Here is a 24,840-nt window from a genome sequence, read left to right on the forward strand (position 1 = left end):
TCTTCGAGGCTGAATGCTTGGCATGAAAGCGAGACGTTATGAGAACAATTACCAGATCGCTGAACTGCAGATATACTTACTAGGAGTGACCGGTCCCGTAAGCATCCTAGGCGAGGCAGCTTATAAACAATAGCCTGCGAATGACGGTGGTGCACGGGACAGAGTTGACGAACGGCCGGCCCGATTGGTCCCTGTTATAATTGACTCGGGATTTCCCGGATGAATTTATCCGCCTCTCGTTAGGAGCGTACGTCTCTGAAAGGCGGGTCAGCATAGCGTTTATCCATAAGAACCCACTCTAGATCATGCCAAATCGACAGCCTCTTTGCTTTTATTGCTTACCAAGCCAAAACCTGCCCAAACCAGCCTACCCTTCAATGTTCATGTTTCCCTGTGGCGACTCAGTACCCTTGATCTAAGCTTCTGTCGTCATCGTTGAAATTACCATCAGATATGGACTCTAGAAGATACTTATCTCAAAGAGTAATCCTGCCATCTATCCACACTGCCATGTTCTCAAAGAACGTCACAGCGCTCAGCATTCAGAAGCCGTGTTGTTTAAAACAAATTCGTTCCGCTATCCTCCCGATTTACAGAACTTGATTGGAATACGCCACGAGTGCCTAGGCGCGTTTTATTTGTCATGTTAAGGTCTGCGATATGTGTGTCCCTCACTAACTATGATGGTGTAAGAAAACTCCTCGCAGAGTCCTGGGAGAACAATGCTGTTTTGTCGAATTTCTCATGGGAAAGATGTCTGTTCTGTAGCGAGATAATTTAAATCTCCGACAAGTGTATGCGAGACCGACTGCTTAAGGGACGTACGGAGAAGTCAAGTATAGTTGATATAGTGTTGACCCGGTTACAATTATCCAGCCATCAAGAGTCCTTACGAGACATTTGTGGTAGTACGAACATCATGATGGCGGGAGAAGCCAATTATGCAATGAGGACTTATCCGTTAAAGTAATTCAGTTCGTAAGATGGAAGAGTTATGTCTTCAAAGCTGAACCTAAACATTTTACATAAAATGAAACGTCGCAAAAAGTATTGGCAGACATAATTAGTCTGAGCGACGAAGGAGTGTAGCATTCGTTGGGAAGAAGGCAGATTATAAATGGGAACAAAAATAGGTAAGAGCAAGGTTGAAGACAGCACCAGGCCTCCAGGCCTGATGACGGTGACGTGCAGGGACGGATTAACGGTCCGATCTAGCCCATCGGTACGGTGTTGACTCGGGATTTCCCGGACGACTTTCCTTCTCCGCCTCTCATATACACAACAGTTACACTGAAAGACAGGTTGATTAAGCTAAAGGTTGATGGTTTCTTTATCGCTAGACCAAAAGCAGTCGAGTCAGAGAATCGACCCTTCAGTTTCTCCTGTGGCGACTACCCTTGATCTAGCCAGCCCTTGTCCCCCCTATCGTCATATTGGGTTCGGGCTCTCGAAGATGTCTATCTCAAGGCCAAGACTTTTGATCTATCAACGTTCCTGCGTTCTCTTGTAGCTTTTTTAGTAAAGCATGCAGCGCCTCTGACCTGCGGAGTTCTAGTTATCCTGTCATCCCCGAACTGGTCGAGCCTAACTGGACTATTCCAGTGATACAGGTACATCGTATTCTGTATCTCGAGGATCCAGAATCCACGATATTTGTTTTAGAGGAGATTGATTATTTCCCGGATCCGCTTCGGATAGACCTTCAATTTTGAGCGCGCATATCTAGATGAACCTTTCCTCGCTCGGTGCTCTGGAATGCCTGGTACTTCCCCGCCCTCCATCTATTCTAGCGAGGACGAGATGTAGACTGAGTCTACAGCGTTACGTCGAGGAATTTGTGTCCGGGTTCATCGACACCTCAATCTGTTCTTCTTGTGGTGGCCGGTCCTCAAATTGGAGAGTACTATCCACGCTAAGACCTGCTTTGCGTACGCTGAAGGCCGACATACTGATGGAAAGCCTTAACAAAGAATGCCCCTTCGATCTGCACAAAGTCTTCAAAGTCACGTCTTCGCGCCGTTGCTTCGCTCGATCCTTCGATCCACCCCCGACCCCGCCTTTGTGACCCTAATTCTATTGAGACAGTTATGCCTATGATAACTGCTGCGTGCCTTCCTCCCATCCTCCAGAAAGTGTGATAGAGGGGATGAACCCCGAGACGGCATACATTAGTGGCCTATCGGTGAGACAACTTATCCTCGTTTGTTGGAGGAACAACATGTCGTTTCTAGACGTAAATCTACATAATATATCACGCCTTGTGGGATGTAGGGCTGATTTGGCCATCAAGTTGAGGGAATGACAAGTAATAACATCCATCGAAACGAGGTTATACCCAGCTTACGCTTCAGCACTCCCAAGCTTTCTTCATGAAACATCCTCAAGGACTTATTGTTGCGTCTTGTTTAACCAAACCTCAGCGGAAAGAGACAACGCTCCGTACCCGATGGTCGATTCTCATTTCAGATGTCAATCACAAGATTCTCCTCACCAAAAATAATACATGGACCTGCACAAAGTAGGCAAGGTAGATCAATGATCCTCGGGTATCGGGAACACGAAGATTTGTTGACAAGGGAGCAAGGAACGTGGATGAGTCCCCCTTTCATCACGCGAACATGTAGACATAATTTGGGTGTAGATATGACTATCATCGAAGGAAGAGACTGCTATCTGAAACGTTACATTCGTTCATGATTGCTCCGTATTGAGTGGATGACTTCGAATTTCCGGGGCCTAATATACTGGGATTCTCTTAGACAGTTGCATTTCAACTCCGAATGCATGATCGACGGAATTTTCGATGCTGCCGCACTGGGGAATACGCTCCGCATCCTCCAGCGTTTTTGTAATAACTTGCGTTCGTCACCGCCGCCGCATTAACGCACAGTTTCTCCGCTACCGGCGAGAGGAAACGGGCTAAATGGGTGAATAGCGCAGCCCTTGGGTTTCAACTTTCATGTGACACATGTATCATTATGACCGCCTGGCGCAAGGGATTTATTGGATACCTCCTGAATAGAAATGTCGCCAATATTCCACATGCCGATCAGGTCATGGTTGATAGGTACGACTCCCGATTCGAAAGCGCTACAGAGCTGCATGAATTAATTAGAAAAGGAGCACGTTACGTATGGTAGGAATACTAATAATAATCTACCGGACTTGCCACAAAGTAAAAATTGTCAACCTTGACTTCAATGACGACGTTGGTCCTTGGACGGACGACAGATGATGAATGTAGCCCACTTACTCTGAGCGAAATCGTGTTTTGTTTTTTTTTTTCTAAAAAAAATGGACAAAATCTTAGAACGGTTTAAGCGAATGCATAATCTAGGTATCGAATCCCGAACGCAGCCAGGTGACTACAATATTGGAATACCACATGTCAACCATTACACCACTAATAAGCTAAAATTTGTTCTGTATTTATATATCATGTAGAATGGGTCTCAGCGGACATTGAACATGAAAGATTTTAACCTTTTCCCGCTTGACATCATCGCAAGTACTCTGTTACTATGGTCCATTTCTTCTTTCTCTTATCACTGAAACTGGCGCAGTGCACCTGTGGCGGCTTTTATCATTTTGACAGACACAGACTCAGAACCAATGGGAGATCAAATTCCTTATCATCTACGTGTACCACTTTGTGACTCTACAACCACATGGTTTTATCTTTATTTTTACTGATCTTTAGTTTGTCTGGAAGCGAACGGCATAGCATGTGAATCAAAGCGAAGCGTAAATATGCTCGTTAACTCTCAACTCGGAGGTGCGCGTGTCCTTCCTGCCAGAATAACCACCAATGTATGGGCGAATGTCTATGCTCCAATCAAATTTATCCGTGACTGTAAACAAAATGAATCGATCAAGCATTTAATATCTGGCCGGGATTCGAACCTTGTCTGGCCGGTATAACCCATAGAGGAAAGAGGTGATGTACGTGGAAGGAAGGGGAGAATGGTCACAGGCGAATCGGTCTGATGAATCATTCAGGACCGGATTTTTGACGATTGAACCAGAACCGGGAGGGAAACAAAATACGCGCGCCTCTCGACTAGGAGTTGTTTTCTTGAACTACTCATACAGTGTTATGGAGTACGAAGGAGAAAAATGCCACATTTGACTTCGGGGACAACGGATGTATTCGACTAGGGAGGAGGGGGAGATTGGAGCTAGGTTAAGTCGAATCTCATGCGTGGGAGTGGTTGAGATGGTCGCATCGAGCAGCTAAAATCCATTCGATGCAGGCGAGACCAATTTAAGTGATAGCGGCTCTTCGAAACAGGCTATGGAGACCTCGAGGTAGACCGAAGCTAAGAATGAAGAACTAAAAGAATACCTTTTATCAGGATGGTTAGAATGCACTCTGATAGGGATTCGAACCCCCTTTCGGTACGTATACAATGAGCAACTGATATACTAAGTAGCAGAGGCTTGGAATTTCAAGCGACATGTCTGTTCCCACCCCCACCATTTATCGCAGAGAAAAAGAATAAAATTCCTCTCTGGGACCTTCCTAAAAATAAATAAAACGTATGTCGGAACTATTGTTATCTCATTGTCAAGCTGGGAGTCGAACCCAGTCTTTTGGCGTCTGCTAACCGGTACATTACCAGGTGCCTCTTATTTTCAGATTCTAATTGACTGAGTGACTTCAATATGAGGACTCGGGGAGCGAGAATCGGAACAATTATCGCAGAATGCATATTGAAAACGGTAAATATAAAACTACCCGCCTGTCTGGTCTTGGAAGCAGACATATCCATTTTGCGGTTGATAGTGAGCCTGTCTCGAAGTAGAAATATAACTAGTAGAGAACCGATAATTTGGAAAAAAAAAAAAAGATAATTCTACAATTTCAACGCATGTTTGAAGGGAGTCGAACCCAGATTGTGCACGCATGCACTACCCCATAACCAACGAGGACGGCATGTCACATAAGGTGGAGCACATCCGTGTTAATTTTTTGAAAGGAGCATTATGTAACGCACAAGCAGGACTGCGCGAGGTACTCCGTCTATGAGTCCGAGAGAATTGGAAAGAGATTGGATGGGTGTCTTCTACTGAATCTAGGACCAGAAATTAGTTTCGTCTCGTGGAGCGATACGATTCTATTACTATTCAATCACGAATAAAAATATCAGCGAAGATATGTAGGCATGCAGCAAAGGATGAGTGCCAAGTCCGTGTGGTACAGTCAAGCGACTTGGATGGTGTCCGGAATTACAGTCTGGACTCTGGATCTTGGGAGGTAGGATTGGCCTTTCCGTATGTGCGTGTCATGGAGAAGTTCGCTGTGTATCTACAGAAGAGGAAGATAAGCCAAGGAAGGAAATGAAAATGGAAGGAGAAAATCGATTACGAGGTGACCAGCCTTTGAAGAACCGGAGTAAGCGGTCCGTCAGCCGAATCCAACCTTGCCTTCGTTCTCTCCACAACCACGATCATAGCCACAGCGCACTGCTCGGTATGACAGGCCAACGCCAATAACGACTCTATCCATAATTATTCCTGTTTCGTTGGGATTTGCGCGCCATCGAAGAAGATATTTTTGCAGCAGCCAGCTATCAAAACTCCAAGAGCCCGGGGAGCTGGCGAGAATCGCGTACCATGACGCGAGCAGAACAAGGTGATACACGAAGTGCGTGAATTACTTTCCATTCTCCTTCCTTGTTGATATCGCACAGGTTCACTCCGGGCAACCCTAGCTCGTCACGCGTCAGGCTACGGATCCGTTCACTGCAGGAACGGAGGCACCGACGTCTCTTTTCGTTCCAGAAGACCCGCGAATCGGTGAGATATACAGGAAACGAAGGTGCGTTTGTTTGTGTTCGAAGTTGCACACTCACCGGATGTCTCCAAAGGTCGATGTGTTCATGGAAACCTCCCCTAACAAGAACGCGTACCAAACCTTAAAAAACCCACGATATGCACCCTTGCTCCTTACGCTTTCAAACCCTTGAGTCACGCCCATATTATTGCTGTACGTCACTCTTTCATCCTCGCCTCCCGAACTTATGAAGAAACGGAAGATCCTCGAAACGGGGCGCATCAGGGATGAGATCTAGACTTCGCTGCTGTTTGTGTCGGAATCCCGATGCTTGGTTAGTAGAGGTAAGTATATGCATATCGCAGGTGCGTAATGTGGTTCTGATTGGCCAATCAAACTAAGTCCGTGACAAGAGATATCCTTTGTGGGAGTGAGGTGGTCAAATACGCGGTCAATAGTCACTCCGTACCCAGCGGTCGATCCTCAATTCAATAATAGCATATGTCGACCTCCGCTTTTGTTTGGCCTGATCAATTGACTTCTCGATGTGCTCCGCTCCCCACACTGGCCCGGTGTCAAGTGTCATACCGCACGGTCGTTGCCATCCATAGAGTACGATAAACAGGACGAACCAGAAGACATGGCAAGTCAATGCATCAACAGCACTCTATAATTCCCAGTACGGGCTATCGTCACGGGAGAAAGTCGGATGTCGTTTGAGGAGGAAGCGAGTCTGTTTATATTGAGCGCGGATGCCGCTTGTGAAGCATTTCTTGATAGTAATCGACTATCCTCACTGGTCTCTTCGTCCATACAAGACGTACGATGCGCTCCGATAGTACCACTTCCTGCTCTCTTAGTATGGATTGACCTTGGTCAGGGAAATAGCGTCATCCGCACCAACGAGGCTATCTTCGGCGTGATTAGCGTTCTGTTCATGAGTGTGAACACGGCCTTCCAGTTTGGTATCAGTGTTGCTCTAATACGAGACGAGGTGTGTCATTTGAACTTACTTTTATCTAGAAAGTAGAATCCAGTGCATTCTTTCTACCGATTTCCAGGGAACATAGTCGGATTCCCTTCCAACGTTGTTTACAAACCAAGCATGCCCTTTATCTCGGAGCAAATGTTCCTCGTTATCTTGGTATCAGAGTCCCTTCAAGTCCCTGCTTGGAAACCAACGTCCCGTGTACGGATTGAGTCCAGCTCGATGTCATCCCAGATATCGGTGTAATCACTCTGATTGAAGCTCTGTAATGAATGTGTCACTTTATCTCCATTCTTCTCATTCCCGGCATCGAGGACTCTAAAAAAACCTTTCAAGAATCGATGAAGCTCTGGCCGGGAGTCGAACCCGGCAAATATGCAGGCTGATGAACAGACTGCTGTGCTATGAGAGCAGTATTTCACAGCTAGCTTACAAACTCTTTAGTTGGGAGTGTAGGTGCGTATTTTCCCAAGTTGGGAAGTCACATAAGCCTACCGATAAGGATTCGGATATGGAGAGCGTGTTTTGGTTTTCATATGTGCTGGTACCTGATTTGTTACCTGACCTCGATTGGGACTACAGGGAAAAATTTCCTATCGTATAGCACAATTTCTTCCCTGGGAGTCGAACCCAGAGGGTGTAAGCGAATTAGCCGGTGAGGCAAGTCATACGTGCTCCTTTCTGGCGCCCATTAAACCTTATAAGAGACAGACCTTACACAGGATTATGGGGGCAAAAACTCATACTGTACCACCTAATTTCTTCTCCTGGGAGTCGAACCCAGAGAGTATATATATGTGAATTAGCCGGTGAGCCAAGTGCGAGTCCTTTACATCGAAAGTCCTCCTGTTTCTCCTGATAGATTTCCAATTGGGGGCATTCGAGAGACCTTTGGGAGAAAAATGAAGTGCGAAACGTTCGCACTATCTATACTCTGGTTGGGAGTCGAACCCAGTATCATTATGGGGCTGGTATAGCCGGTATACGACCAGAGGTTGAAATTTTTACACTGCTACGTGACTGCTTTGTGGGCGCCGGTTTCTTTACCTAATGTGTTTCTTGAATTCTGAACAGAAAGAATAAGCACGTTATCGAGCTCCGCTCCATCAAGGGTTCATCCCAGGCCCCCGGGATTGTTCTTGATGGTGGGGTAGGAAGCTCTACGTGAGATTATTGCTTTGATGTCCGACCTGCTTTCTTTCCATGTTATGGATCCATATTTAATCAACCTTGTCTCCAGCTTGGGACACGCGTCTTCCTTCCGGGAACTTGGTCGGATTTCATTGGAGTACTGGGAACGTTGTTTGAAAATGTCTTACAGTCATGTACCGTTACTCTTTCTCTCGAATTAAGAAATCCTGGGGGTTCTCAATATCCTACTTCATGCCCGGCACGAGAAGTTTGCCGAGAATGAGTGTACTTTTGTATGACCAAATACTGCTCGTATCAGTATGGAGCTCGTTGGTTAATTGAAACCCTCCATCAAGAAAACACAGTGAACAAGTAAACCCCAGGCTCCGACAGTCGACTAGTATTCGAACCTGACAAGAAAATGTTTCTGAAGTCGACGACCCTATGTAGCTGGGAATCGAACCCAGGCTTCAGGGATGAATTTGGGATGTGTACTAGCCGATATACCAGGGAGTTGGTATTTGAAGTGAGTGTGAGTGCTAGTTCCTGGAAGGGGAAACGATGAAACATTCGATATTGTAACTGAAAAGCTTCTGAGAACAAGGAGAGTAAATTCTGCTTGACATCGAAGCGAAGTGTGGACCGGACTAGTTGACAAAGGTTCGGAAGCCCAAGGCTTAGCAGAACAAACACCAATCAATAAGCAAAAAATGCAGCTTACGATCATGTCACTACAGCATCTATTATCGAACGCCTCTGAGTCTGGTTCAAAGTTCGTGACCGTAAACCAGGAAAACAAAAACGAATCCATCGTTCAAATGTGATGAGTGAGCCGGGTGAAGTGAATTATACGCACCAAGAATCCCTCTAAAATCTGTTATGGAGACCTCGAGGTAGATAGAAGAATAAAGAACTAAAAGAATACTCTGTCCTCCAAGCGGTTGAAATGCACTCTGATGGGGAGTCGAACCCGCTTTCGGTGCGTAGACACTGAGTAACTGATATACTAGCAGAGGCTTGGATTTTCATGCGAGAGTGAGTTATATGAGACAGAGCGTGCTGAAAAATAGGCTAATTTCAATCCAGGCAGAGCGACCCACCACCAACATTTATCTCATTTGAGGGAAAACCTTTTCCGACTTGCTTTGGCGAGAAAAAGGAGTTTTCTGTCGGGGACCGTCCTAAAAATGAAAAGGTACGTTGCTAGCTTATTTCATATTGTCAAGTTGGGAGTCGAACCCAGTCTTCGCAGATTTGGCGTCTGCTAACTGGTACGTTATCAGGTGCCGGTTATTTGTAGCTTAACTGATCGACTTGTACTATACGAGGACTTCAGGAGAGAGAATTGGAACATTCGTTCCGTCCATATTGGACGACGCAGAATGAATGTTTGAACAGTAAATATAAAACCGCCCGCCATACTGTTTTCCGAAGCAGAAATATGCTTCGTCGTTATTATTCAGGGTCTCGAGGTAGACGTGAGTGGGTGGTAGGGACCCGAGAACTAAAAACACATGGTGACCTTCGACCTGCAATGTTTACATGCCTTCTCCCGGGGAGTCGAACCCTGCTTGTGTACGCATGCACTAACCCATAGAAAACGGAGTGGACACAGGCTTGATGGAGGAACATAGTCCACAATTTCAGAAATGGACGCACTGCGACTGAGGTATTCTTCTATGAGTCTAAGGGACTTGGAAACAAGACATTGGGTGTCTTCTAACTAGGGCAAAAGCTTAGTCGCTTCTCGGGGAGGTGATACGATTCAATCACGGATGGAAAGATCAGTGAATATATGTAGGTATGCAGAAAAGGATGGGTGCTAAGTCCGTGTGGTATGGTCCCGGGTCGCATGAGCAAGCGCCGAGCAACTTGGGCGATAGGAGTGGTCTTTCCGTGGGCGCGCCCGCTTCATGGATGAATCTGGCTGCATATCTGCAGAGCAGAAAGACAAGACAAAGAGGGGAATAAAGATGGAAGGAGAAAACTGGTTAGGACGTGACCGTTGCCGGAGCAAGCGGTCCGTCAGCCGACGGCAGACGGATCTTACTTTGTCCACTTTCTTTCCACAACCACGATAATTCCAGTAGGGCCCGCTCCAGGGCAACGCCTGCTACTTCAGGTGAAAACAAGTCTTGTATTCAATCGCTCGCATGTATTCAATATCTAAATAATGTGATGACTACCACCACCACAAGTAATAAGATGACTATTACTACTACTGCGAGTGCGAACGATATGAATGGCATCCCGACCAAATCCCGACTGATTTTGAGAAGCTCTTGAATGTCATTTGGAAGGCCAAGTGTAGCCGCTTTCGGTGCAGGAGTAATAGGATTGAGAGGGAACAAACGTTCTACAGTCGGTCCAGCTTCATTAGCGTCGATCTTTTCGTTATTAGTCTTGAGTAACGCGGTGTCAAACGGTATTCAGTTATGAGCACGACACACTCATGTCGCTACCTCCCAGAAGCACATCTCACTCAGAAGAGGTTTGTGACTTCAGTACATTGCGCAATAACTCAATCTCCTTGGACCATAGTGTGAGGGGACACCCGACTGATACACTGGGTACTTACGTTTTCACACAGTACACGTTCGGGCTGCAAACTCGCAAATATGTCGCGAACTTCCGACTCTGCAAGGGGTTCCTCAGCGGTCCCATCCAAGCTCATGCTCAGGAAGACCCAGATAAGACTCCTATCCGCGAGCCCTCAATGTAAAAAGCAGAACAGGAGGAGAAGCGTCAATCGAGGAAATGCAGAATACAGTTTTGTACTCGTGCCTCATCCAAGCCAAGGTGTCTTCTCTGCTCTCGGAGACGTGCGCTAGGCGTTTAAAAGTACCAGGAGTGTAATAGAATGGTTCCGACATGCCAAGAACTGTACAAAGGATTGGCATCTGCGCCTGGAAACTGATCTGCAGTGACAAAAGGCCAACCGTCCGTACGGGGTGAGACAACGGTAACAGCTGTTTGATGACTTATTAGTCAAAGAGGGATGCAATAAGGATGTATATACTCACGAACTATATCATCGAGACCCTTGAGCTTCCTGACGATCAAGGTTCGGGTTGCCAGGCTGAAGGCAGTTAGCTTCATACTGTTATCAGCAGTAACATTCTGCATCACGTACGACATGCATAGGAATGGTAGCGATCTGCACGATGTTGCTCAATATATACTGGAACGAAGTCAATTCGCTGCTCACCAAGCTGTGATTCGAATTTCCTGCCTTTTTCGATAACATTTCGGAAAGACAAGGGAGCGCATTTGAAAGTGCCATCGTCTGAAGTTTTCATGACTGAAATATCAGACCGAGTCTTCCCAGTTCTGGAGGCCATGGTAGAAAATGTTTCCCAAGCTAGGAACAGCAACGAGGAGAGAGACGGGTAAGGTCTCACTATTAGTGAGAGTACTCCTGGTAATATGATACAGATGGTCAGACCGAGATGATATCTAGTGGCTAGTCAAGTAGGCAACACTGATTATTACCCTGTTGGTTAAAACGTGGTTGAGTTGATAAATGTATTCTTTTGTGGAAGAGGCTATCTGAAAATTGTCACACCGTTTAAACAACGAAAAGAGTGGATACGGCGCCGTAAAACTTGATACTCATGGAACAAAACCTTGAAATGCGGCTGTGTGGTGCATGTATATGCGGTTGTAGTTTTCGGATATGGACTCTCGGTCGGGAAGATATCGATCTGACGATTCTATCCTTGCGCGTGCAAACTTCCTCACAAGCATATAATACTTGTCGAGCCTATAGTCACCTCAGTCCAATAAGACTAAGCATTTCGTGAAGCACTGACCTAAGTCAATCGATTCCATTCCACTCACGAACCGTCGTTTCCCAGAATCAACTTAGAAACGAAAGCGCAGCTGGCGTTGACGTGATAGTCAACACAAGTTCTGTAAGCTCGGTTGCGACAGCTTGCCGAATCAAGGGCTTGTCAGACATCCAGAAGCCTAAAACAATTCAGCCAAAAGTATCATGTCAGATTAACATTGACTCACAATAAAATATTCCTTTCCACAATCTTGCCAACTCCGGCGGTGGAAGCGCATCTTTAGAATCAGAGAGGAAAACTGATAAGTTTTTGATCGCTTTGTTGTGGACTTTTTTGTCTGTTCTTCGAGTGAGAATATGAATTTCAAACAGAGATCAGGCCTTACCTGTACGCGAGATATTTTCCAAGGGGAGACACCGGCGAGGATGAGGACGAGGAGGAATGAAGAATTTTTCGACGGGAGGATAACCTCCAGCAAATGGAGACGATGAGAACAGAAGCGAAGAAGATTGTAAAGTAGAAGAGATAGAAATCACAGGTATTCCATTCAGAGTGATCAACATTTCTGCAAGAGGTACGGTTGCAACGATATTGTTGTGTTATTGCTGGGACGACGTGACGGCTTACAAGTGGGGCTGGCTTACAAACGTCGAGAGTGGGAGACAAAGAGTCAGGATGACGGCCACCGGGTCCAACGCAACGGATGCGTGGCTAACTCGGACCGTACTACCGAATTGCCGGCTATGGCACGCCCCCGGGCCGTTAATGCCAGGTCTTCCGAGAGGGGTCTGAGCCCCTGATCGAAGGGGGTCTTTGCGCTAGACCTTATAAGGAGCGCTTTTCGCCTTATAAGGAAGGACCCTTTACGCTATTAGGAAGGTGTACCGTTGTTTCGTGCAGATCGACATCGGGCTGCCAAAAGTCGAAAAATCAAAGGTCACACCATAAAACCTACTACTAAAGTAGCAGGAATCATAGCCAAAGGGCGCGCGCGCATGGCTCACCACGTCAGCACAAGCCATGCGTATTTTTCCTTCAAACCGGGGTCTGTGTGTCGTCGAGGAAGATGATTTTGTCGCAGCCACACATCAAAACTGCTAGGGTCTGGAACTAGCGAGGCGTCGGTACGATGACGCGGACGGAACTATACGATACACAAGGTGCGTGCATTACTTTCCGCTCCCCTTCTTTGTTTGACATCGCGCAGGTTCACTACTGGCCTCCCTAACTTGTCACGGGTCAGCCTATGGATGCTTCAGCTCGAAGGAAGGCGCGCCCGACCCTCTTCTCGTGGCAGAACCTCCCCTAACAAGAACACTCACCAAATTATCAAAGCGCCACGATACGCATCCTCCCTCTTCCGCTTGTTACCCATCTGAAGGCTTTCGCATAAGATCGCCGCACTGCACCCTCCCGTCTTCGCCTCCCGAACTTGGAAAGTAAAGCTGTAAAGCTTTAAAGGATGACCGTAACGTTGAACCTCAAAACGTCGTGCATCTGGCATGAGACTTCGCTGTTGTTTGCATCAGAGGGACGACACTTCGTTAGTAGAGGTGAGTATATGCGTATGGCGGGTGTGTATTGTGGAACTAATTTGACCATCAAGCCAAAGCCACGACCAGTAGCATCCTTCGTCTGATCGAGTGCCATCGAATAGGCGGTCGAATAGTTCGTGTTTGATAGCACTTTATACTCAGCGGTCCCGATATTCCTCGAATGAATGATGGTGGGCGTCGACTTGCAAATGACCAATCCAAGCATCCTTCTCTGCCTATATGGTTGATCCCTCGACGTGCTCAGCTCCCTTGACCCTAGTGTCGAGTGTTGTACTCCGCAATCGCATTACCACCTGTTAGAGTATGACGAAGAGGACGAACTAAAAGACGTCCGCAGGACAACGCATCGATAGCACCAGTATGGGTTATCTGCACGGGAGGAGATCAGGCATTGTTCAAGAAAGTGAGTTTGTTTACATTGCGCGTGGATGCAGATTGTAGATCTGATTTGATAGCTTTTCTTGATAGCGGGAATCGGCTATCCTCAATGATCTCTTCGTCCATACAAGACGTACGATGTGCTCCGATAGTGTCGCCTCCTGCTCTCTTCGGTATAGACTGACCTCGGTAAACAGATTTGGGACGCGTCAATCTCCCTCTCGCATTGTCAATTTAGCTTAGGGGAATAGCGTCATCCGCACCAATGAGGAATTCCTCGGTGTGATTCACATTCTGTTCACGATTGTGAACGCGCCCTTTCCAGGTATCACTCTTACCTTGATATGAGACAGGGCATGTCTTGATTCCATTCAGATGCTTAGTTCGTTACTAACAAATTTCATTTCCAATGCATCTTCCTTGCTAATTGTCAGAGAGCGCGGCCCGAACTATTGTTTACAAACCAACCATGCATCTCTACTCTTTCTTTCGAAGCAGATGTTCTTCGGGGTCCTTGTATCGCACTTCTTCGCGTCTCTGCGTAAAATATGAGCATTGGGTCTAGCTCGACGTCGTCTTAGATATCGGTGTAACTAGACTCCGTAATAAACGTATTGTCTTCTCTATTATTCTCCTTCCTATGTTAACCGAGAACTTTGAAAAAGAATAAATCAAGGGATTCTGAAGCCCTAGCTGGGAATCGAACCCGGCGCATATCCATACATACCGTAGAGACTGGTGTGCTATGAGAGCGATATTTCACAGCGGGCCAAACTCTCGAATACGAAGCGGTATCAGAGTATAAGCCTACCGATAATGATTTGGAGATGAAGAACTCGTTTCTGCTTTCGTACGTGTTGACAATAGAAAGCGAGAAACCCTTTCACAAATTGCTTAGTTTATCATACGACCTCGACTACGATTACGGGGCAAAATTTTCTAATTGAGTCGATTCAACTTCTTCGTTGGGAGTCAAACTCAGAGGGTGATGTGAATTAGCCGGTGAGGCAAGTCATACACATTCCTTTCTGGCGCCCAATCGAACGATATAAGGCAACAATTCGTTACATGATCTTAATTAGGATTTAGGAATATGGGGCAAAAAATAACTCTGTATTCGCTTATTTTTTCTCCTGGGAGTCGAACCCAGAGAGTATGTGAATTAGCCTATGGGTCAAGACGTACCTTTCAAATTCCAAACCCTCTGCTATCTCTCGGCGAAGTTCTGGTACTTCCTTCTACAAAGAGGCCCAGTCAATCGGAGGGAACTTTGGGCTCGGAGGAAAAATTGGATCTGTGTTGGAATGTCAAACTCTGGTTGGGTCCGTCGAACCCAGTATCATTATGTAGCTGGTATAGCCGATGTACGACCGGAGGTTGGGATTTTTAGATTGTTACGTGACGATTATGTGAGCGTAGGTTTCTCCGCCCAATGTGTTTAATATTTATACTTGATGCAGAACAGAAAGAATAGGCGTGTTATGTAGAGAGTAGATCCCTCTGAAGAGACGGCTAAATTTCCGTGAGTAAGCGCCTGGGAACGTCCAAAAAGAATGACCTCAAGTCCGACGCTGTTTTCTCCTGATGGTGGGGTATGATGCTCTACCGGTGCCTTCCAGCCACGCGTCAAAAAAGGTATACATTTATGGGAACACCTGAAATGAGCACTATGTGAGATTCGAACCATTACTATGACCGCGCTGATGGATAAGCAGCCAAGGCTCGGGGGTAATGGTAAAAAGGAGTAAATATGACTAGTCTACGATACGGACTGAACTATGAAACACTTCATTTATTAGTTAAGAGTTGACACAATGCCTCTCGATTTATGGGCGGCTCGTCGTCTATTCGACAATTTCTTCCTGCAGTCATTCACCAAAAAATTATGTATCCTCGCCGTTTCCCTCGAAGCCAATGTTCCTCCCGTCAGGTCTCTGCGTAAAAACGAATATTTCGTGTACGGATTGCGTCCAGCTTTGGTCTAGCTCAACGTCACATTGGATACCTGTGTAACCAGACTGACCGAAGTTCCCTGATAGATGATCCCTCTCATAATCGTTCTCGCCATCAAGGACTTTGAATTAAAAAAGGCGCTTGAGGAGTCCATAGGCTTTGGCTGGGAGTCGAACCCGGCGAATACCGTTAAACAGACTGGTGGTCTATGAGAACAATATTTTGATGCTAGTTCACAGAACTCTCATCCCCGGGAGTGTCGCCTGTTTCGTAAGCCGAGAAACTAGAGTCCAGACTTTGAAGCGATATTAAAGCATAAGCCTACACGTGAGGACTGGCAGACAGGAACCCGGTTCTCGGGTATCGGACGTGCTTTGCACCTTTGGAGGGTGACCTTCGAACCTAGTCAAGAGAAAGTCCTTCGCTAAGAGGTAGCTTATTTGTTACATTACCTCGATTTGGATTGTGGAGCAAAAACGGTTTCTGAAATACGTGATTTCTTCCCTTGGGAGTCGAACCCAGGGGGTAAGTGAGTTAGTCGGTATGCCAAGAGGCTGGTCCTTTCACACGCACTTCAGGCACTTCTTTAACCAACGTACGGATCAGCATTCCTGCACTCGGAGACTTCTCTCTAGAAGCCAGCCAGAAAGGATTGCTTAAAAATGAAAAAGAGGGCTGTCTTCACAAAACAAAAGGACGCTCTGGCTGGGAGTCGAACCCAGTATGTAGCTGGTATAACCAATACACGACCAAAGGTGTATCCATCTTAGGGAGTGTGGACAGGAGGATGATCACTGACGATTGAGGCTGGCGATCTTCAAATCGGTCTATGATAGACATGCGGCATCTGAGCATCGAGATGCACAAACTGCAATGCGAAATATTTCAATCGGGAGTCAAACCTAGCAGGAGACTGTATCGAAATTTCGAAAGGAATATGCGGACTGTGAGATTGATTCCGAGTGAACGGGAAAAACACTATCAATGTGTATATGAAACTGTACACCAGACTGTGACGTTTGTTCATAATAGTCGCTAGTCATTCGTCATTAACTCTCTCAGAATACCCACATCCATTCGAGGCTCAAAAGTGACCTTGAAAGGCAACGGACGCATATTCGGTGAGTCCGAGAGTCTCATTGTGTCGACGTCGTCCTGGGAGATGTTGAATGCCCACATAAGGAGAGCGGTGTTGATGAAAAGAGATCTAATATCTGTTAGCATCATGGAATGGGGACAACAGTGGGAGCGGACCTATTCGCGACGTGCATCCCCGGGCATACCCTCCTTCCAAATCCGAAGTTGTAATTCTTGATATCGTCGCGGATGGTCCCGTCTGGAGAGAGCCATCGTTGGGGATCGAAGCGTTCTGGGTCGGGGAAGACTTCGGGGTCCCGGAATATAGACCTAGATGCAGCATAGAATTAACAAATGAAAAAAACTGCTGATTATCATGCTCACCAGTGATTTGGGATCACGATGGATCCTTTGGGTATCACATAGCCATTCTGCAATAACCCCGATAGAAAAACAGTGATGCGATCGGCAATGGAAACGTACCCAGATGATATCCTTCGATGCACGATGGGGAACGCCTTCATGCGAATATCATTATTCCTATCGTTTCGTAGACGAGTGGCATACCCACCTGATATCGAGATTGGACGCCTGGTTCCAAACAGTGTGAGCGTTACTACCAGCAAGAGGAGAGAAATATACCATCTGTACGATTCCAACACGAAAGCCGTCACCTCTGTAAGTTGGTCGCGGTCGTCAAAGGTAGGGTCTGTAAAAGATGAGAGAAAAGTACGAATCGGAAGATGCAACACACGAACATCGTTTAGCGTTCCCCACGAGTGCATCGATCTGCGCACGCGCTTTCGCCGCGGTCTCTGGGTAACAGGCTAGCGCCATGATAACCATGCTGATGGCGGAAGCTGTCTAAGACGAGGAGTATCAGCGAGTGTTGAGCAGAATGGGAGAGAAGACCCACTGTATCCGACCCAGCACCGAACATCGACCCAGCCAAATATGCCGCCTCATTATCCGATAAGCCGTACATCGTCTGGTTCTCAATGAGGTACTTGGCGAAGGATGGCTGGGCATCTTCTCCTGATACCTAAGAGAAAATCTCAGTCCCTTCTTACGGAAAGGAGATACAATCCTCGTACCATCCGATTGCGCACGACGTCGATTTGAGACTTGAAAAAACCGAGCTCTTGCTTGTGGAATGCACGTAGTTCACGGAGGTATGTGGGTATGTAGCGGAGGATGGGGAAAGAGTCGACCAGGTATGCCCCGGGTCGCATGGAGCGAGCGACTTGGACGGTGTTTTGGTTTATGAGCTGGATCTCGGGGTCTGTATACGAGGTAGGGTTGGTCTTTCCATATGTGAGTGCCATAATGACGCTTGCTGCGTATCTGAGAGAAACAGAGAACGATGAATACGAGATGAAGGGATGTGAGCTTGACGGACCTTCTTGCGTGGTTGATGTGGTCGGATGGATTATCGAGCAGGTCAAGGATGAAGTTTTTGGCATTACGCGATTGTATGTGTTCGTAGGTGCGTGCTTTCTTTGTTTGGAGATTTAGGTGGAGAGCTCTGCGATGGGACAAGTTGAAAAGTGAGGCTTTGGCAATCATAGAGACTGACGCACTTGTGTAGACGCCTTAGTCTAGAGCCTGCAGATATGAACAAGACTCGCATTCCGCCTGACATGATATCTGAGGCGGCGATTAGCCTCGGACGGTCCATTAAGGAGAACCAGTGGTTTTCCATGATTTCAATGGCAGCCTACGCGTGGTCAGTTTGTAATGAGGAAAGTCAGTGATGAAATTTTGAACGTACATTGTATCGCCCAATGACAATGAAAGTTTGGGTTCCTTTTTTCATAGAAAATACTGGACCGTAGGTTTTGGTCCATTCTTCGTATTGAAAGAAAGGGCTGTGGATGACTATCAGACAAGTAGACGAGGTGTTTATTGATGATGAACTCACTATTCCTTAGGCAGGTCGGTACCAAAAATCCAGTGCGATGGCGGACCAGGTGGTAAGGGATAATTTAACGAAACCTTCCAGCGGTAGATGAGGAAGCATGCTGCAAGAAATGCGGCAATGACTGAGAAATCGGCTGCTGTTATGGAATAGATAAGCATGATGGACGTGAAACGAAGAGAGGCGTATGTGCCGAAGTGCTCGTGAGAGGCGTATTACAAAGGTCGCGTCAGAAGGTGTTCACATGAAGCACCAAAGCGGTATTTTGTGCCCATAGAGAACCCGGCATATCGCTTTTTATATCAGTAGTCTTCCAATGAAGGAGCGGATGAACCAGGCCAGAGGTAATGTCGTGTTCCTAGGGTTCGTTGAAAGGAAGTTTCTCCCGGGGTATGGGCAAAAGCTATAGGGTCAGACGCGATCAGAGAGTATTATTGTCACTTCTGTAGAGGGTGTTACGGTTCCAGAGACAGAGTTCTATTTTCGTTGGACGAACATGTGTTTGAGCGGGGCATTCATGAGGCCATTTTTTGGAACGCTTATAGGCTTTACAGATGAAGGTATGACGTGCATGGGCCATGGCAGTGTGTCGTCGACGCTTCAGATTCATTCGCTCGAGGTTTAAAAGTGATACCAAATCTGTATCAAATTACGGTTCATCATTCAGATTTGCACTGGCGAAAACAGGGGAATATTGAGCATTACTTACAGTTAAGCAAGGACTTGCCTCGTGTCTTCGTGGCGGACCGGAAGATAGTCAAAAAAGGAAATTCCAATCTCAACTCGGGGTCCCGGACCTACAACCGTGACCGCCACCTGTCCTTCATTCGTTAATTTCTTTGCACGTTCGAAGTTCACAGTGGACATGCTTCTCTAAAACACCCTTTCAGTCATATCTCTAACTGACGTCTGAGGCTCAAGTGCGTTGCCCAACTCTCATAATAGACTCTCGGTCCTCGGAGTTTTAGGCTCCGCGTTCAGTTTGATCTGCTGTGGACTTATTCGGGGAGGAAGATAGGTTTGACATGGAACCAAGAAGGCAGTGTATGTTCGCGATTTATACTGGCAGAGAGATATTGAGAAAAAATTCAGGACGTTTTAGTTTCACCGACCTATCAAGTCGGCTTCGTGCCCTCCCTACCAAAATGACTGGACGAAGTCGCCATGATTGATATCTGACACTCGCAGAAGTCTTGTGAGCGTGGAAGTCGACGTACAAGCCTGATGATAGCAGTTGCGGTATCGGCGGAGCAAATCAGTACGACGTTGCTATGCCAACGTAACTGCGGAGAGTTTCATTCGACGAGAACATTCCTTACCCATCGCAAAAAATCTCTCACGCTAATGGCGGTCATTCCGGAGTCCTATCACTAAAAAACACCGATGTTAACGGTGAACTCTTCCCGAAACTTTTACCGACAGTTTGATCGGCGACTCAGGCGGCTTTCAAGGATACAGAAACGCGGAGTAGACGGTATCGACTTAGTCGGGACTATGGGGGTCGAAACACGAGGCTGAAAATATATTGCTGACGTGGTCCTGAGCTCGTCGACCTTCCCTGAGCTTGAAGCTTCACGGCGACGATAGCCAGTGCGTGCATCCTGGACAATACCCTGCATGTCATTTACAGAAACGTATGGTTTCTGCTTTGTTCAAACGTGGACATGCACTGACTTGATTTACAGTTTCACGTGCATCAAGCGAGATGAAGCAAACTTTCATGATGGTTGTCGAGTCGAGGATGTCATCAATATTATTCGTAACAGCATCATGTACGCTTTCACTCGTCCGTACCAACGCAGCATATGCTAAAATAATATACGCTGCCTTTCGGCATATGCCTGTACGTCTATCATTCATATTCTTCCTAATACGCACAGTCTCGGTCCCTATAAATGATGTCGATAAAAAGCAAAAACTCACCGGCGTCCGTCAGCTACCCCCTCATTGTTATCCAGTCGACATCTCTTTCTGCGAAAGCGTATCTCCAGGGTCGATGTCGATGTCTGATGCCATCTCACACGCTTCTGTATCATCATCATTCGACGATTCATATAACTTGGTGCACAGGACTATCCCCGTGCGTACTTCTTCTCTTTGTGCGCTCTATCTTCTCCTGCCCAGTACGCGCTCTATCCGGTCAACGCACGCTGTGCCAGAGTCTGGACCAATGAATCGGTCTGTACCGCCCTCAGCGCTGACTGCGAACAATAAGGTTCGGACAAGGCACTCCCTCCCGCAGTTATTTCGCCCGACTTCATACATCTCCAATATGTCACCGGATTTTTCAGTCTCCGTCTCCCTTTCTTCTCATCCACGAACAAGTTCTAAAGTTTTTTCTGTCTTGTCTCCACTTATCCAGCGTCGACGGCAAAAGTCTGCCGATACATGTCCTTCGGGAGTCATGCCTTCTCCTTGCTCACAGCCTTCTTCACCGTCATGCCCAGTCACCACAGAGCACCGTCTCCGTCAGCTCGACAAACTTCAACGCGTTCTAGGCGAGAAGATACCCTTGGAACTCGTCCTCGGGCCTTCGCCACACCCAAACAGCGTCTCTCTATCCTCTGATTCTCCTACATCGAGCTTCAGCTCACAGACCCGACTAGCGGATGCATCGCCCTCGCATAACCATGACGGGCCTAATCACCCGCGGAGAATGTCCTTACAATCGGAGACGCCACTGTCGCGTGCAGTACCGGAACCATGGCTGGCACACGCGCCGCCTTCGGATAATCCCAATCATCCTAAACGGCGGCAAAGTGTAACTTTGGCGCCGGCAAACGAACCCTCTTCATCTCTCGACTACCACCACCGTTCGCACTCTTCACCGGCATTTCAGCCTACGCACCCACATGGTTCCAGACCGTCACTTTCCATCACTACTCCAAATTCTCCTAACAACGAGCACACGAGCTTAAACTCAAATCCTTCTTCCACTTTTCACAGCCATTCAAAATCATCTCCCACCCTGTTCTCTCCAACATCAGTCCCACCGACCGAGTCCAGGCCATTTATTTCGCTCTCGCACTCAGATTTAGAACCGGTGTCAGGTGTCGCTGCGCCTGATGAAGGAAGTGACACGCGTCATAATCGAACTGCACGCGAGCTTTCATGGGACACGTTTACACAGACGTTTCCTCTTCCGCGTCCGGACACTCCCTTTCTCTCGAGTTGTATCGCGAAGAGTGATGGTGATGATGATGGGGACGACGAGGTGCATCTGGGAATTAAGAAGGAACGTAGGCAGGGTTGGAGCGGGCAGTGGAACTGCGATGATATGAGGGAAGTCATTGAACGCCTACGGGATTTACGATAGTTCGGTTGTGAAGGGAGCTTCGTTCGTTGGTGAGTTTTGGTATTCCCTCATGTTTTCCAAGGCTATGGGTTATTGATGGGTTTCTGATAGATACGTCTTATTCCATTTCCTCGCCTATGTATTACAAGGGTCGATAATATTACCTGTGTGTACATAATCCTAATATGTATCTCGCTACCTTATGTCTGTTCTCACGTTAATGTATGATAAATATTTTCTAATACCTGGGCAACTGCCAATAACAATAGTCTTATTCTTTGACGGTATTGCTCCGAACTTTAAATGGTGCGATGCCACTGTTGTCTCTCGGATATGGACAATTCCCTTCCACATGGGGTTTCGTTCTGCGAGAACTGATCCTGTGATCGAATAGCAATGACCATGATAGATGGTGGTATTTACTCAACGCAAATCAGCCTTTCGATAAGAAAGACATAGATATAACAAGGGTTCGAGATAAGAAAACCAAGGTCGTACTGATGCCAACAGATGATGCTGAAACTAGAAGATAAAGTTTCCGAATTCCGGCGATCCCGTGCATGTTTCTGCTGCTTCTTACTGATGATCTGTAACATCTCAATTTTCAGACGGATTTCAAGAGGACTATATAAGAACACGTAGTCAAATCGATTCGAGACTATGGATATTCTTGGACGGTAGCATGTAAATGTCGTCCACAAAAGATGGGCAAGAAGTGACAGCGGTAAGTTAAATCCTTCGAGCTGTGCATGGTAATATTCAGCGACAGAAATGAGGAAACGAAAGGAGAAAATGGTGTACCTTGTCTCATACGTTTCCATATCAAGCTTTCGAAAAAGGTTCCCGAACACAAGGTACAGTTCGCACCACGCAAGGCTGAGAAGACGGACATAAGCTTCGATACCACTGCTAATGGGCCGTCATTGTACTCACTTCACACCCAAACATGACCGAGGACCTTTCGAAAACGGTACGAGATACTTATCCAGCGATGTTTGAATCCACCGATCAGGGTTGAAGGTCTCTGGCTGAGGAAAGATATCCTCATTCATCAACATGAAGTAACTCCCCACTCCGACGATAGTCTACGAGATATTCAGTCAATATCTTCTTCGAAGAATGTACAAGACAACCCACCCCTGCGGGAACTGAAATCCCATCAATATACATATCGGTGCGTAACACCCTTGGAAGGGAAACCGGCACGCCGATACTCATTCTCAGTGATTCTTTCACTACCCCTGTCTGATGCCGAAGTTGATGGATAGTTATCCTTGGGAAAAGTGCAACGACATACCAGGTAGGGTAATTTCTCAAGAGAATCATACGACATAGGTGATCTCTTGTCCGGCCACATAGTCTTCAGCTCTGCAACGAGCTTCGCTCGGACCAAAGGGTCGTTGAGAACATGGAAGAAACCAACACTCATTGCATTGCTTGTAGTATCAGTTCCCGCAATGATGAGCGTTTGCGCCTAGGAAATAGGATCCGAAAAGTCAGTTACCGACCAGTAACGCAACATAGGCGTACCTCAGCCAACAACGCCTTCCTCGAAGGTATCTCCTCGTCGTCCAACAAATGATGATAAATCGTGTCATGGACAGCGTCAAGCACCCCAGGATCGGCTAGGATCCCATCGACTTGTTTCCCGAGCACAGTTTGCAGTCGGAAGACGCCTACTGACTCTGGGTTCATTTTTATCATCAGCCATTCCGGAAGATGGTGCAAAAGTGCGAGGATAGGGAAGTGCCGTACTGCGCTCATCGTGGCTGTGGCACCCTCCATTCCCTGGAGAATAGGATGGGCGAAGCTTGGGTAGTGGAGCGCATCAAATGATTCGGCGAAGCAGTATGCGGTGATGATGTCCATAGTAGTGGCTTTGAAGGCTTGGTGTAGATCAACAGGTCTACCACGGTATTCTTCAGCAAGGATACCTGTGAGCGTATCGACCTTCCAAAAACTATTAAGCTAGTGTCCAGTCAGGCCGTCGGAAAAAGAGACATACCTTCGCCTGGATAACACTTTCCAGTTTGAGAATCGACCGCCGCGAGAAGAGAGGGTTGAGGATCTCCCGTCTCTTTTTCGCCAAAGCGGGATCAGTGAATGCGAACACGGATTCATCGACGTTGAAGCACCAGTAGAAGTTCGGGTCTTTGATCACGTTCGAATGTCCGGAATATATGGAAAAATATGCCTGTGGGGTACTGAAGTGTAGCTGAAAATGATATCGATGAGTCTTGTGCATTATTTCGGATAATGGCAGGCGCTAACCTCGTTAGGCGATATACGAACCACTGGACCTACAATATCTCAGCATCAATAAAATACCCTAGACAAAGCAGGATTTTAACAACCTCACCATAAATCCGATGAAGACGCTCCAATTCCTTGACGAGCATTCCATTTTGAATTGTCTCCCAGTATGTTACATACCACGATGTGAGCGCAGCAATTTTTGGTCCGGGAAACCCTCTGAGGGGATGAAACACGAGCCTGGATAGGATACGATAGATACACCAAATCACTGTTGCAGCAAGTAGAAACATGACTGTGGGAGGTATCCGACATCGTCCAGCTTTATAGCAACCGATTCAACAAGTTTCTCCGTATCTCACCGTTCGCACCAAAGCTGTCTCCATCTGTGTTCAGATACGGGAGAAGCATCTGAAATAGATGAGGAAGCTCGCATGAGTGGCGAATGAGTGGGCGCGTGAACGGCAGTTAAAAGTCAGCAAATGACCATGTAGCCAATGATGGTCGTTCGTAAGGCAGTGACGCAAGAGAATGGTGTCTTTCGGGAAATGCCGGGGTAAGCTTCCGTTGGCCTTCCGCACTCGACGATTGCAACTAAGGAATGTATAGGCTCTTTCACAAGAACTTGATGAGAACTTGGATATTTTTCCGTTATTGTTAGGACCATTTGCTCCCTTTCTTATTTTCATCGTCATCTTCTATTCAAGCGAGGATCTCTCTCTTT

The 24,840-nt window shown here is 46.8% G+C and overlaps 5 protein-coding genes across 5 annotated transcripts; 1 reads left to right on the forward strand and 4 right to left on the reverse strand.

Annotated features, from left to right (window-relative positions):
* Positions 1–10,951: 10,951 nt before the first annotated feature.
* EV420DRAFT_1500752 (uncharacterized protein) lies at positions 10,952–11,277 on the reverse strand (the record flags this gene model as incomplete). Its single annotated transcript, XM_060471028.1, has 3 exons — positions 11,128–11,277; positions 11,029–11,076; positions 10,952–10,974 (listed from the first exon to the last, which is right to left on the reverse strand). Exons 1-3 carry the CDS (start codon positions 11,234–11,236, stop codon positions 10,955–10,957), a joined length of 177 nt encoding a protein of 58 aa, XP_060340240.1. The 5' UTR covers positions 11,237–11,277.
* A 449-nt stretch (positions 11,278–11,726) lies between these two features.
* On the reverse strand, positions 11,727–12,465 carry EV420DRAFT_115980 (nucleolar protein,Nop52-domain-containing protein). The gene is made up of 3 exons (XM_060466135.1): positions 12,072–12,465; positions 11,913–12,023; positions 11,727–11,864 (listed from the first exon to the last, which is right to left on the reverse strand). The coding sequence occupies exons 1-3, from the start codon at positions 12,247–12,249 to the stop codon at positions 11,755–11,757; spliced, it is 399 nt and encodes a 132-aa protein (XP_060340241.1). The 5' UTR covers positions 12,250–12,465; the 3' UTR covers positions 11,727–11,754.
* A 4,143-nt stretch (positions 12,466–16,608) lies between these two features.
* On the reverse strand, positions 16,609–18,729 carry EV420DRAFT_1473509 (cytochrome P450; the record flags this gene model as incomplete). Its single annotated transcript, XM_060469142.1, has 12 exons — positions 16,609–16,780; positions 16,828–16,980; positions 17,035–17,081; positions 17,134–17,168; positions 17,222–17,359; positions 17,409–17,514; positions 17,567–17,692; positions 17,745–17,994; positions 18,050–18,175; positions 18,231–18,367; positions 18,422–18,518; positions 18,572–18,729. The coding sequence occupies 12 exons, from the start codon at positions 18,727–18,729 to the stop codon at positions 16,609–16,611; spliced, it is 1,545 nt and encodes a 514-aa protein (XP_060340242.1).
* A 1,124-nt stretch (positions 18,730–19,853) lies between these two features.
* On the forward strand, positions 19,854–22,146 carry EV420DRAFT_116124 (uncharacterized protein). The gene is made up of 3 exons (XM_060466149.1): positions 19,854–20,202; positions 20,254–21,913; positions 21,975–22,146. Exon 2 carries the CDS (start codon positions 20,274–20,276, stop codon positions 21,882–21,884), a length of 1,611 nt encoding a protein of 536 aa, XP_060340243.1. The 5' UTR covers positions 19,854–20,202; positions 20,254–20,273; the 3' UTR covers positions 21,885–21,913; positions 21,975–22,146.
* Positions 22,147–22,408: 262 nt separating this feature from the next.
* On the reverse strand, positions 22,409–24,605 carry EV420DRAFT_1298872 (cytochrome P450). The gene is made up of 9 exons (XM_060468361.1): positions 24,223–24,605; positions 24,135–24,163; positions 23,869–24,078; positions 23,394–23,813; positions 23,161–23,337; positions 23,001–23,108; positions 22,797–22,948; positions 22,665–22,739; positions 22,409–22,606 (listed from the first exon to the last, which is right to left on the reverse strand). The coding sequence occupies exons 1-9, from the start codon at positions 24,407–24,409 to the stop codon at positions 22,522–22,524; spliced, it is 1,443 nt and encodes a 480-aa protein (XP_060340244.1). The 5' UTR covers positions 24,410–24,605; the 3' UTR covers positions 22,409–22,521.
* Positions 24,606–24,840: the final 235 nt, after the last annotated feature.

Source organism: Desarmillaria tabescens (genome assembly GCF_030435595.1).
Source record: "Desarmillaria tabescens strain CCBAS 213 chromosome Unknown EV420scaffold_1, whole genome shotgun sequence".
Lineage (NCBI taxonomy): Eukaryota > Fungi > Basidiomycota > Agaricomycetes > Agaricales > Physalacriaceae > Desarmillaria > Desarmillaria tabescens.

What these genes read in the sequence shown, in the direction of transcription:
- EV420DRAFT_116124 (XM_060466149.1), top strand. Translation starts at nt 20,274, where the DNA reads ATGAAGCAAACTTTCATGATGGTTGTCGAGTCGAGGATGTCATCAATA.
- EV420DRAFT_115980 (XM_060466135.1), bottom strand. Translation starts at nt 12,249, where the DNA reads ATGTTGATCACTCTGAATGGAATACCTGTGATTTCTATCTCTTCTACT. An exon ending in GGAAAATATCTCGCGTACAG is followed by an intron (nt 12,024 to 12,071) that starts GTAAGGCCTGAT and finishes CTCGAAGAACAG; the next exon opens with ACAAAAAAGTCCACAACAAA. An exon ending in GTGGAAAGGAATATTTTATT is followed by an intron (nt 11,865 to 11,912) that starts GTGAGTCAATGT and finishes GAATTGTTTTAG; the next exon opens with GCTTCTGGATGTCTGACAAG.
- EV420DRAFT_1298872 (XM_060468361.1), bottom strand. Translation starts at nt 24,409, where the DNA reads ATGTTTCTACTTGCTGCAACAGTGATTTGGTGTATCTATCGTATCCTA. An exon ending in AAAGTGTTATCCAGGCGAAG is followed by an intron (nt 23,814 to 23,868) that starts GTATGTCTCTTT and finishes AGTTTTTGGAAG; the next exon opens with GTCGATACGCTCACAGGTAT. An exon ending in TTGAGAAATTACCCTACCTG is followed by an intron (nt 23,109 to 23,160) that starts GTATGTCGTTGC and finishes CTTCGGCATCAG; the next exon opens with ACAGGGGTAGTGAAAGAATC.